This window comes from Periplaneta americana, chromosome 2 (genome assembly GCF_040183065.1).
Source record: "Periplaneta americana isolate PAMFEO1 chromosome 2, P.americana_PAMFEO1_priV1, whole genome shotgun sequence".
Classification (NCBI taxonomy): domain Eukaryota; kingdom Metazoa; phylum Arthropoda; class Insecta; order Blattodea; family Blattidae; genus Periplaneta; species Periplaneta americana.
The window spans coordinates 173,155,378-173,169,093 of record NC_091118.1 but is presented as its reverse complement, the minus strand read 5'-3'; the positions used below and the strand labels follow the sequence as shown (position 1 = coordinate 173,169,093).

The window sequence follows — 13,716 nt, the reverse complement described above, 5'->3', positions numbered from 1 at the left end:
TTAAGAACAGTTTTTAATGTAAAATGGGGGTTTCACAGCAAAGTGAATAAATCTAGTATAAAAATGCATTATTATTATTTTATTATTGAATTTCCAAGTTTATACAGTGAAACCTGTTCAAGTCGGAAGTGACATGGTCCTAATTTTTTTTCAGTTGTGGACAGGTTTCCGTATTATTCAGGTGTGACATTAAAATGGAATATTTTATCATTCATATACATGCAAAATAAAATGGCATGCCGCAAATTGCAAGAAATACAAAATATTCCATTTAACACTAATCACATTAAATCAGCTTTCTGTCGCTTATTTCGTTGGTGAATCATCTTGATTAAAATCTCATTTTCTGTATAAATATTATCGTAACTCACTCATTAGTCATTAAACATTACTAAAGTTTACTAATCTCATTCTATTTAATATCTAACACTTTACTCTAATAATGTACTGCATATCACTGCACATTATTAATTAATTGGACTAAGAGCCATCTATTAGAAGCCTTGAATTCTGGTTTATTTAATTTCTTTCCCAGTTCAATAGCTTGCTTTGCAGAATAGATCCAGAAATTGGCTTGTTCTTTGAAAGGTCATGAAGAACTCACTCTCACAACAGTTCATTTATTTCCACATAAACAGTTGCTTTCTTGTTTCTTTTTTGTCACCAATATCGGCCGCAAGCCACTCACTCATTATGATCTTTAATTTTTAAAGTGTCACACCTGAGTTTTCCACTGAACTTCAACATTAATTCACATAGACTTTGTTTCTAATTTTCCTTTATCTCGATAACTTTTACTTCATCACTTAATATTAACGCCGCATTTTATGCAACTTTTTTTTTTTTTTACCTGGAAATCACTACACTTGCGCTCTATTTAGCTACGACAGTACACGGGTGTGAAGCATTGAAAATCTTTGAAGGGACTCGTCTGCCTAGTCAACAGGGTAATAAAATTTATGACCGACAGGCCAACACACCCTCGTACCCTCCAAAATTTTGCAAAGAAAACTTGTTTTTATCTTAGTGACCTACATATTTCGTATATTCCTTGAAATTACACGCTGTTTCAAAATATAGTTACAAAATATAGTGTGTCCAAAATATTGTTTCCGTTTTGAACAGTAGCAGACAGTTTCCATTTCCGCGTTGGACAATTTCCGTTTTATTCAGGAAAAATTACACATAATACATACAAATTTCGCAGGGACCAAAAAATTGTTCCGAAATAGACAGGATTCCGGATTATTCAGGTTCCGATTTGAACAGGTTTCACTGTACAACCCTATTTTACGCGAAGGTATATTAGGGCTGTAGTTAAATCATACATATCATACCCTGAACAAATATTTACATAAAATATATACATATTTATGATATAAAATACATATATTACAGTAAATGTGTATGACATAATAAAATCATAGTTATATTATATACAAATACGTAGATATGAGATAAAATATATATAATACATAGAAATAGATGCACAGTATATGGAACACGGACATATTACATACCATACTTTCCCAGGACACATCACGCACAGACTTGTTACATATAAAAAAAAAATAGGTAAGCATTTCGTAGAACCATACATATTACTTTTAAGGACATGTATATGACATAAAAATGATATGAAATAGACACATAACATACAAATGCATATACAACACATAGGCCTATGTAATAAATAATTACTGGGACCGTGAAAATTTGTTAAATGGAGGTTGCCTTAAATTGGGGTTCTTCTGTATTTAAAAAAAAAATTAGGTATGTTAAGTACAAATCTTTTGTTGATACATATCCAGATTAGCTAGACGAGTACATTTTCGGGTCTGGTATATTACAATTTCTCTATCTCTTTGGTATAACGAGCCTCTAGAAGACCAAGTCTAAGCTTATCTTCTCCAACACCTTATTTCCAATTCTTTAACATCCTCCTCCACATCTTCCAATCATCTCTTCCTAGGTCTGCCAATCCATCTTTTACCACCTGGTTTACCACTGAATATTAACATTTTGCCAAATATTAATCATTGCCTATGTTATATGGAGGGATTTATAGAAAATTTGTATATTTTAGTGACTGAAAATAACAGTCTCAGTTTAGTGTAAACCCTCATTTAAGGTAAAAAGAAAAAATTGTCCCGCTTGAAAAACGTCAAATAAGGGTTTTGTTGTAACATAAATCAACCACCATTATTATGTCCAATTAAAAAAAAAAATAATGTCCCCCTGCTAAGTAAAACATTATCACAGTTATACATCTGAAAATATGATACAGTAAAACCTCAATAAGATGTGCCCACTTATTACGCTATCCCGTGTAATACGCGTTTTTTGTCCAGTCCCTGAACATTTCATATATAACACCTTTATAAAATACCCTGTTTGTTGCGCTCAAGTCCCACATAATACGCTATTTTTGTAGAATATTTTTGATGTAATTTTCAGCAATGTACTGTAACAGCAATGAAACATTTTGGCCATTGAACTTACTGGTGCCATTAACCTGAAAAGTATTGGTATTCGACCCTTTACCTGCATATTTAAATCTTCATACTATACAATACTCCACCCTCTTGTTACGCTCTCTTATTCGACCCTTTATCTCCGCAGCTTACATACAGTTACAATACTCCACCCTCTCTCTCAAGCAACATTTCTCACTCGGCCGTAATAAAATTCTGGAAATTTTTGCTGGTTAGTTTGTTGTCCTTTAGTGTATTGAAGTGTCTGTGAGTGTGATTACAATGAGTGTTAAACGAAAAGCATTTTCTGTGTCGGAAAAATTGTAAATCTTACGAAAGTACGATGGAAACAGTACTCTTAATCAGAAACAACTGTCTGATTCATTAGGAATCCCATCATCGACATTAAGAACGATAATAAAAAATCGCGACTCAATCACTGCAGCTGCGACGTCAGGAGGATGTAAACACAAGAGAGGGAAGTGTGGTAAACATGAGGACTTGGAGAACACACACATGGCAAACAACTATAAATGACTCTTTTCGAAAGAACTACTACAGTAAATAATACAGTATCGTAAATGTCTTTAACGTACAGTACAGTAATTACATAATGGAGTAATACTGTATTACCTTTCATGAATCATGTATTTCAATAAAAAAAATGCTAATAAATACTGTATATAAGTCAAAATTAGTATACCCGCCTAATACGTGGTTTACACGCGGTCCCTTGAACAGCGTATTATCGGGGTTCTACTGCAATATAAAGCACACTTAATGGGAAAATATTGTTCTTGTTTGCTAATGCTTTTGACTTTGACTGTCCATTTGCTGTCTTCATCCCAATAATATTTCTCTAGCTGAGATTTTCATATGCATCAATTTTTGTGATGGCTTGACATCTGAAGAGATGATCCTTATTTATTACTTCATTGGTTTTACATAATGGACAGTATGGTGATGGACAGGGAGATATTCTGTAAAGATAAGCTGCCAAACAATCATGACCTGTGTAGAAACAGAACAGTGCCACTGATGCTGTCCTCGGAGAAGTTGGCATTAGGTGTTTATTTTGCATGAGTTCACTTCACTGTTTTTTAAATATATACAAAAAAAAACAAACTGGGCATATGCACGAGTTTTGCAAACACCCTGTTTTGAATATCAGAATGAAAAAAATAATTGCATCATATTGCACTGAAATACAAAATTTGCTAGGCCTCATTCTCAACTACTGAATCAACATATTTCTTTTTGTCATTAATAATGTTGGCAATAAGAAATTTTGATGCCGCACAATCTTCACTAACAGTTCTCGTTATACTGGCTTTCAATCTTGGCGTACTTAATTTAATAGCAGAGAACAACTGTTTGCAAGCATAACCGCTGCCAAACATAGGCATGATATTGGCCACGTATTTACAGATCTTAGGAAAGTATGATGGTGTAAGGTGTATATTTATTTTAGTCAACTTTCAAGTTTGTATCATCCATTAACTTTATTAACTCAAATTTCAAATGAGGTGGCACATTTCTTCGTATTCATCTAGACTCGTATACAGCTCTGCAGTATATATTGACTACATCCCAACTCTGGCTACTAGCAACAGGCATCTATAATGAACACCGATCAAAATACCCCTCATTTCTCGTGAAAAACAACAACTGAATATACTACAGTGGACTATAGTGGACTTTATGTTGTCGGCAAACAGCTGGATACATTAAGAAGATTGATTGATTGATTGATTGATTGATTGATTGATTGATTGATTGATTGATTGATTGATTGATTGATTGATTGATCTAGACTATTATCTCTGGTTGTGGGATCGAGTATGAGATAGCATCCTCCATCTGTCCGAAGCCTGACTCCTACGTTCGAGTCATGGAGATAGGCAGTGTTTTACATAGGGGAATGCTTGTGGCAATGTACAGCAGGGACTTGTCCCTGGAACCTTCTCGGTAGCTGAGGAGGCTCAACAAGAACCCTGAAACAATTAACTAACAGGGGCTCCGGTGGAGCCATGACAGGGCTAGCTAGCCAATAGAGGGTACATAAACAGCTTTCAGTAAATGAGATAGCAAGCTGGACTCACATTTAAATTATTTAAATTCCCTGTGCTAGGATTTAATGTCCAGATTTTTAATGCATATTTATCAGAGGCTATGCCTAGTAGCTCAGTTGGTAGAGCAGCTGGCTACGGACTGGAAGGTCCGGGGTTCGATCCCAGGTGGTGACAGGATTTTTTCTCGTTGCCAAACTTTCAGAATGACCCCGAGGTTCACTCAGCCTCCTATAAAATTAAGAACCGGGTCTTTCCCGGGGGTAAAAGGCGGCCAGAGCGTGGTGCTGACCACACCACCTCATTCTATTGCCGAGGTCATGGAAAGCATGGGGCTCTACCTCCATGCCCCCCAAGTGCCTTCATGGCATGTTACTGGGATACCTTTACCTTTTTATGCCGAAAGTATGTACTTACTGATTAAAATGTCTTACTGACATATTCTGGTGTGGTAAATCTTGTCCGATCACAGCTCATCAAACGAGGCGATTGGGTTAAAAGTGAAAGGTGTCATAAAAGGACAAACTTATTGTGTTGCTCATCGCTAAATTCTTTTCCCTGATACTTGTTCTAGCTACTTAGGAATGACTCACAACGAAGCAAACGAATGTTATTACCTAAACTAGTGGTTTGCTTGTGAACCTGGCCGCTCATCCTCTGATCACAGTGTCTCCTTTCTGGGACTTACAAAATATCTGTGCGTCATCAATTGCTTCTAAGACTACATTTTGAATATCACAATTCTGATTAAAAACCATTCACCTTTGTGTGTTACAAAGTATCACAGAACATTAAATCCAGCATTCACCACCACCACCACACCAAATAATAATTGTAGCAATATGAGCATGGTTCACATCCTGCTGGAAATGTTTTCTGTAGATGGTCCATTGCATCCATTCAACCAATGCATTAGCACCAACTGTGAACCTGTGTAAGCATCACCATTCCAGAAATCTGAATAAAACATTCGGTGGATATTCAGATCTTCTGGATGAATGTTTCCATCTTCCCCAACAACAAATTGTTGCACTATCTCAACGTCATCTCGATTTCCTCTTCGAATCGATTCTACATTCTCTTTTGTCAGCCATGTACATGCTCTTACTTCCGTTGGATCTAGCTAAAAAAGAAAACATAACGTAATCTGTAAGCTGAGTACCAACTTCTTAAGGTACATTTTCACTAATAAACAAGTTGCAGAAACACAAAATTTTCTTGGGCTTCCAGCCAGGTCATAAGTTGGTGATCCACCGACATTTCGAGGATGTTCATCTTCCTCATCTTCAGGGTTAAATAATAACTAAGGGTACTCAGGTCCTTAATTTATAGTGCCAGAGGGAGGAGTCAGCCGAGGAGCTGTGCGCTGATTGGCTCTTATTAGTGCGGACCGCGGCCGACGTGTCGTCTTGCTTTGCGCTGTTCGGCTGATTGACCGCAGGTCTCACAATGGGCTTGGCGGACGAGTTCTTATGTGTCTTCCGCTGATGTCGGCCTGTCATCTGGGCATTGAGAAATTTAATAGCCGGTGCCCATGCCGCGCTGACTCCTCCCTCTGGCACTATAAATTAAGGAGCTGGGTACCCTTAGTTATCATTTAACCCTGAAGATGAAGAAGATGAACATCCTCGAAACGTCGGTGGTTCACCAACTTATGACCTGGCTGGAAGCCCGAGAAAATTTTGAGTTATCACGTTGCCAGGAAAGCTTCAGTAGTTATTTCAAGTTGCAGAAACTAAGGGGCGTATTCATAGACATTTTTAGCGCGGGTTTCAGGTGGATGATCAGCGTTTTTCGTATTCATAAACCAGTGTTAGCGATAGGATATGATTTGAATTCTTTACAAGTAACCAGTGGATAGCCGGGGCTAGCTTAGTACGCTCGTAGCGCATGCTGCGAAATGTCTATGAATAGCACCCTTACTGTTCAGCAACATATTTATCATCTAGTTGCATGCAAAAGTTTGTTTTATGGAAGTAAGCATTTCCATTTGCATTTATTTACTTAATGTATATTTATTGTTCATTCTTGGAAAGGAAAGACTCAAGCCTTTATGCGCAGTGACCTTAAGGCATATTGCACTCTCCTGAGGGAAGGGTTGGATGAATATGATGAGCGGACTTCTGTGAGTAAATGTGCACAACCACAGATATTTGCCAGCCAGTTCTCCAGCAATCATCAGATTTAAAGATTAACCCCAGTAAAAGAATCTGATCTCACTATAAGTGTCCTTGATGTCGATAATCAGTCAACAATAAAATTGCGATCATTACAAATAGAAAGTTTTTTTTGTTCACTTTCTCAATCTGATATTACCGAAACTTGTATGCCAACCTCTTGTTGTTGTTTTCTAATGCCAGGCGTTTGAAACATATTGGAGTGCAAGAGGTCAAATGACTTTTTTGTCAAAGATATTATCATGGTCAGCCACTGAAGCACAGATTTTGAGGTGTTCCGAATCCATTTCTTGGTTCGAGTTGCATAATGGGCAGTTAGGGGACTGATAAATTCCAATTCTGTGCAGGTGTTTGGCCAAACAGTCATGGCCTGTTGCCAATCTAAATGCAGCTACAGACGATTTTCGTGGTAAATCGGGAATTAACTGTGGATTATGATGCAGAGAGTTCCATTTTTTCCCTTGAGATTGTGTTATCAAATTTTGTTTGTTGAAGTCTAAGTATGTAGATTTAATAAATCTTTTCACAGAGTAATATGTAGATTTAGTAACAGGTCTGTAAGTAGCAGTGCTGCCCTTCTTTGCTAGTGCATCCGCATTCTCGTTTCCCAGGATTCCACAATGGGATGGTATCCATTGGAATACAATTCTTTTATTGAGTGATATTAATGTATGCCAACCTGTGCTCTTTGTTTTATATAAGATGAAATTTATATCGACAGGAATGAAGGGAGATTAAATTTATATCATAAGGAATAAAGAGAAAGGAAAATTAAATTGGGACGTGTTAGTTGGAATCAAATTTGTGAAGGTCAGGGAAACAAGAAAACCTCAGACTAAATACTCATGCTCCAGTCTTGTCCACTGCAAGTATCATTCCAGTCGACACTGGGAACTACACCCATGTTTCAGCACGTAACTGCCACACAGGCTGAGTATTGTATGCTATAGTGGTGTAAATTTCGCAATCAAATTTTTGCAGGAACACAAGCTTAATACAACAAGAATGAAAAATGTATGTTGCATAATGAAACGAAAAGAGCTTTAGGTCTACTTATTTTCATAAACATCAAGAATTAGAGACGTCCTACTTGTTTATAATATTATATAGATCCAAATTCCATAGCCAAAATTTGAAATCATTCATTCAGACAAACAAGTTTCCAATCATTTCATAAAAAACCAATAATAGAGAGAGTAAAACTCACATTAATCTTAGCTTGTAACTGCTCCCAAGTTTCTGATGATTTTGCATGAAAGTAGAGCACAACATGATGATTTTTAGGTTCGCCAATCTCAAAGAGAGGAGGATAGACAGATTCCCATAGACAAAATAAACGTGTGTTGGAATTTGAAGAATCCAACATTAATCCTGCCTCCTCTCGCAATTCTCTTAATGCACCAGAAACAAGTGGTTCTCCTACTTCTGTAATAAAAATAGTTCTATTCAAATTTAAAAAATAATAATTAATACATTTTATTTTAATATTCAAAGCTGTGAGATTTGATATATTGCCAAAAATATGTGCATTTTTTTTATTTGCAATTTTCGTTAAATATACTTTCTGTATATATATCGTTGGCTTATTTCTATAACTACGTCGAAGTTCAATTTTTCCGGAATGTTGAAACCTCTGTAGATTTTCAAAATGAATCTGCTGATAACACCTCGTAGGACTCCAAACGTTTTTATATTTCATAAACAACAAATGTATAACAGTTGTTAGCTGGGGTATAAAAAGAATAACTTATTTTGCTCTCCTCACACGCAGTTACGAGGGTTCAGAAGTAAGCCAACAATATACTACACACACATTTTATATATATATATATATATATATATATATACCGTATATTTTATTAGTGTTCTGCAATGTTCCAACATGAGAGAGGCAACCATGACATTACGGACTTCGTCTTATTTCATATGAAATACTAATCACAAGATATATATATGAATCGGTCAGAGCTAAAAGGAACTAAGACAAAATATGCAGTTTTGGTTATGCAACAATTTAAACAACGGATGTCATGCACATCAAATGGTGGAAGAAGGAACTAAGACTTTTAAATATTCTTTTGTCTTCTATAACATAAAAATATATACATTTGTGTTATTAGTGGAATGTTTTTTGCTTCTCCTGAAAAGTTGTGCAAAGTGACTTAGTTCCTTTTAGCTCCGACTGATTCATATATATCAACACACACAATGTAGGTACATATAGCTAAATCTCCTCTAACTCTCTCAAGCACATTAATTTTGTATCAACTCTAGTTTTATGTTTTTCCAACAATACAAGTCCAAATGTATGGATCAGAGTAAGGAATTTATCAAGATTTTATATTAAGTACAGTAATTATTATGAAAAAGAGCATTTGAATGTCGATATATCTTCAAAATATTAGGACTGAGGCATTATCAAACTATTCTTTATAAAAAAGATGCATACTACAATAATTTCTTATAGGTCTAGCTAAATTCTGAAAGCGTGAGAGTGATTGTGAATTTATGATTACAGTGAAGGAAACTGGATAACCTCAAGAAAAGCCCTTTGCGCCCGCTTTGTCCACCACAAATTCCTTTATGTCCCATGTGGGGGTTGTACTCGAGTAGCCGTGATGAAAGGCAGAAAGTCTAATACTCAACCATGGCTGACCTTGTACAGAGCCATCATTTTATCTGGGCTTGCTTACAGCGGCACATTTCCATGCCAAGCAATGTGTGCCAGCCCACTAATGTGTACTGATAATACATTATGCAATTACAAGATAAAGTAGTCGAGAAGTGTGCTGTGATGTTCAGTTCTGTTGGGTTGTGAGTGAGTCAGTCAGTCACAATGCAGAAATTTTGTTGCAAATTTATAAAAACGAATCAACTATTCATTGTCTTAAGAGCATTTCGGGAACACTTTCCTGAGATTGATTCTCCTATGAGACATGCAATTCATAAAATAGTCAATAAAAAACTGGAGGAACCACCTATATAGAATAAGAAAAAATCTAAGACGTAAAGTTTTAACAGAGAAAGAGGAAGATGATATTGATACTTGATGAGAATATTCGCCACAAAAGTCTCTAAGTTAGCCCAGAAAGCAGGAGTCGGCTATGGGTCAGCACACAGCAACAAAATGAATGAAATGTCGACCATACAAAACGACAGAAGTTCAGGCCTTAGAGGACATGGACATACAGTTTTGCATCTGGTTTCGTGAGTCCGTATATGTCTGCAGTTTAAACCTGCAATTAGTGTTTCTCAGTAATGAAGTGTGGTTGATGTACATGGGCAAGTGAACAGTGGGTACTGGTCAACACGAACACCAAATTCCGTTACAAGATACTGAAATCGGATGTAGTGTGCCATGAGTGCTATTAGAATAATTAGCCCTATTTTTTTTCATGAAACAATTATTAATGTTGCTCAGCATGTATCTAATTTTGGAAAAGTTTTTTCCTCGGTTAACTGAAAAAAAAAATGAATTCACGGTGTGTTTCAGAAAGACGAGGCTGAAGCTCATACAGCTCGGACTTCACTGTGTGCGATTACTGACGTCTTCCATGACCAGAGTAATTAGTACAGGATTGTGGCCCATTCGATTCCTAGATCTAATGTCCTGCGATTTTTATTTGTGAGGCAGACTAAAGAAAGAGTGTATAAATCAGTCTGTAAACTATTAGTTGCACTGTAAAATAACAGGAGAAGAAATAGCAAACATTTCGCAAGCAGAGTTGCAACGTGTGAATGAAAATTTGTTATGACACTACAACATCTATCTCGAAGCACAAGTAGAACTATTTCAACAGTTCCTTTGAAAATGTAAGCAATTTAGGCACGCCCACAATTTTAATTTGCAAAATACTGGTAGCTAGTAAATTAGAATTAGTCCACTACTGTGGAGTAATGGTTAGCGCATCTGGGGCCTGTTTCTCAAAACTCACGGACTAGTAATACTAGTCTGTACAGTAGTAATATTAGTTTATTTTACAAGTCTATGTTTCTAGAAACTACAAGGGTAAAGTAGTAGTTACCAGTTCACAGACTAGTAATATTGGTCGATTTCACCAGTTCAAAAGTGATTCTGTTTCTCAAAATGCTAATCTAGTTGATTATACTAGTATTCAACAGGAATATTCCTACAAGACTCTAAAGACTGGTGATTTCTATATTATCAGCTACCAGTGGCAACCTTTCTCAGATAATCAAAACAAAATATTGTAGTTATTTTTTTAATATATGTGGTTTAGTGATTCCGATTGAAGTAGTAAAGAAGTTGTTGTGAGAAGAGCTAAAACTATATCGAGAAGGAACAATTATTATTCCTTTATGGGAGCATTCTTTAAATATAATGAATGGTTTAAATAAAGTGCTGAAAAGCTTGGAGAGTTGTTAAATATAGTGGGACCTGCCATAACAAGACAAACAAATAGAAGTCATGCATTATCAGCTAAGCTTCAAATACAAATTGCTCTACAAATCGGGATGTTGATTATTTTCCAATGCCATCTGGTTTTTCTGCCCTAGACCAGCAATACATGCAGAATTTTTTTCCTAATAATCTGATACCAATTCATCAACTGCAGTAATTTTTGCTGGCTTTCCTCCTCCACTGTCAGTTCTTCTGACATTGTCAACTTTAGCCTACAAATTAAATACAAAACGACACTAATTTACGAAAAGATCAAACGTAAAACTGAAAAAAAAAAAAAAAAAAAAATTAGCGAATTTTTCAAGTCATAAGTGACATTCATGTCGCCAGTAGACCCACTAGCTGCATAATGCGTTCATATTATGATACTGTGAACTTGAATTGGTACTCGTCAAAGTTGCTTTCTTAATGTTGGCCAGTAAGTGTCCCTAACGTATGCATAATCTTTGTTCTGAAGTATCAGTTCCATAGCCTCACATATTACAAATTTTTTTGTCCATTCGTTTATTTTATCATTTTTTGTTATTATGCTTGAAAAAGCACCGAATGATATATCCTTTGATTCATTAATCATATTGAGTATAGTTAATTTGCTTTCAATTGATGGAATTTCAAGAAAAGAGAGAAGTAAGAACCAAAGCACAAACAACTTAGCCTTCTAGACTCAAATAACAATACCTACCAATGACTATAAACAAATGAACTCAATCAGCTGACTAATGAAAGAGATCATGTGACTAGTGAAAAATTGTCACAAGTTACTAGACTGGTGAAATAGTTTGAGAAACAGAATCTACTAGAGCTGGTGAAATATACTCTGGTAACTAGTAACTAGTGAACTACTAAACTAGTATTTTTGAGAAACAGGCCCCTGGTTGGAGTTTTTTCTGCGATTTTCCCTCAACTAATTGAAACAGAATTGCTGGGTAACTTCCAGCATTGGACCTCGGACTCATTTTCGCCATCGTTAATTCACATGTCACCATCCATACAATAGCCCAGGGCTGGGCATCGGGAGCGCATCCAGACTCTAAACGGGGATGCTTAATATTCATCCATCACTGAATCAACGCTGCACGGTGTTGGGCGGGAAAGAAAGGGGACGAAGAGAAATCATATGGCTCCTCATGAGAGAGTAGAATCCACTCTTGCTGCCCAGCCCTGCAATAGCCCGAGTTAAATTCACAGTGCAGCGTGCTGTACTTGTACAAGAGTGCGGCCATTAAGCTACCCAATCATTCACAGAATAGGAGTGGTAAGCACAATAAGCCTTAGCCTGCAGTGTAAGCCTTCGGGTCCCTCCTCCGTACAAAGTAAAAAAAAAGTAGCTTTGTCTATTCATGACATTTACTTTGATGCATAAGAATGTGTGTCCATCATGTCAGCCACCAACTGCTGACCAAGCGGGAACTGGAGTGTTGGCAGGCAAGCGGTGTGCCTGTGGCCAATGTCTGCTGAAAGTGAGCCTGGATAAAAATGTGATGACTCTGTTCAAATATTATAAAAGATCTAAAATGTAAATTTATTCACGTAAGTAAAAGATGGTAACATACGCGTTGTATACCTAATACGCTTTCGTGTATATAGGCATATAACACATTTAAAAAATACAGTAATGTAAATCATATAATTAAAAATAACTACAATGCGTTACAAACCGAGATGTCCTCCAGGTGGTACCCAGGCTTTGGGAAATGAACGCATACGTTCTGAACGTTGAGTCATCAAGATATGAGAATCAGATGATTCCAAAAGTACTGCAACACCAACATATATATCTCTGTTCTTGGGAGGTGTTACAGGAATTCCACGTTCATGTAGTTTCCAAAACGGGCATATTGGTGAATGCTGTAAATAATTTGTTGTATTTTAATTATATAATTTTAAGTTATGATCGAAAATAGGCTATAACACTGCAATAATATCCTCACATACATGAAGAGTCACAGATTGGAACTCGGAATCACTTGGGGTCTTCGATGTAGATGCGACATTATCATCATTTGGAGAAGACAACACCAACATGTCATCTTCAACATCACAATTAATAATAGTAGATTTCGCATTTGGTGAGAAATGGTGAACTAAGCATATCAAAAAGTCTGCTATTTTTGGTTTGTCAAGGGACCCATGTGATTTAAGCCCAACAACCATCCTCTGTAGACTTGGTCTCATTTCTGTGCTCATTATTTACAATAAAGTTCTTGATTTCATGTGACCAAGAATGTGACAATCCGTATCACGTGGCTGTATGAACTGCTAACAATGAAAATGCTTTCTAACCTAGCCTATTAGTTTACCCGAGTGTTTGTCTTCCTAAATCTATTTAAAAATAAACAAGGTAGTTTCATATATTACATCAATAATGAATTATAATAAAATTGTTAAGCATCTTGAACATATCATATTTTTCACTAATACCATTTAAATATCAAACAGTATAATTAGATATAACGTCCGCTTAATTTTATTTACAAATTTATAACCTTTAACCCTACGCTTTAACCTATAATCTAACATGACCATCATAAATGTCGATGGAGAATCATTCATAGTGAATAACAGCAATTTCA

The 13,716-nt window shown here is 36.1% G+C and overlaps 1 protein-coding gene across 1 annotated transcript; it reads right to left on the bottom strand.

Moving 5' to 3' along the window:
• Positions 1-58: 58 nt before the first annotated feature.
• Positions 59-13,684, bottom strand: LOC138694832 (nucleoside diphosphate-linked moiety X motif 17-like). Its single transcript, XM_069818944.1, has 4 exons — positions 13,079-13,684; positions 12,802-12,991; positions 7,928-8,145; positions 59-5,666 (listed from the first exon to the last, which is right to left on the bottom strand). The coding sequence occupies exons 1-4, from the start codon at positions 13,328-13,330 to the stop codon at positions 5,397-5,399; spliced, it is 930 nt and encodes a 309-aa protein (XP_069675045.1). The 5' UTR covers positions 13,331-13,684; the 3' UTR covers positions 59-5,396.
• Positions 13,685-13,716: the final 32 nt, after the last annotated feature.

What these genes read in the sequence shown, in the direction of transcription:
- LOC138694832 (XM_069818944.1), bottom strand. Translation starts at nt 13,330, where the DNA reads ATGAGCACAGAAATGAGACCAAGTCTACAGAGGATGGTTGTTGGGCTT. An exon ending in ACCACCTGGAGGACATCTCG is followed by an intron (nt 8,146 to 12,801) that starts GTTTGTAACGCA and finishes TTTTTATTACAG; the next exon opens with AAGTAGGAGAACCACTTGTT. An exon ending in AGTTACAAGCTAAGATTAAT is followed by an intron (nt 5,667 to 7,927) that starts GTGAGTTTTACT and finishes TTTCTTTTTTAG; the next exon opens with CTAGATCCAACGGAAGTAAG.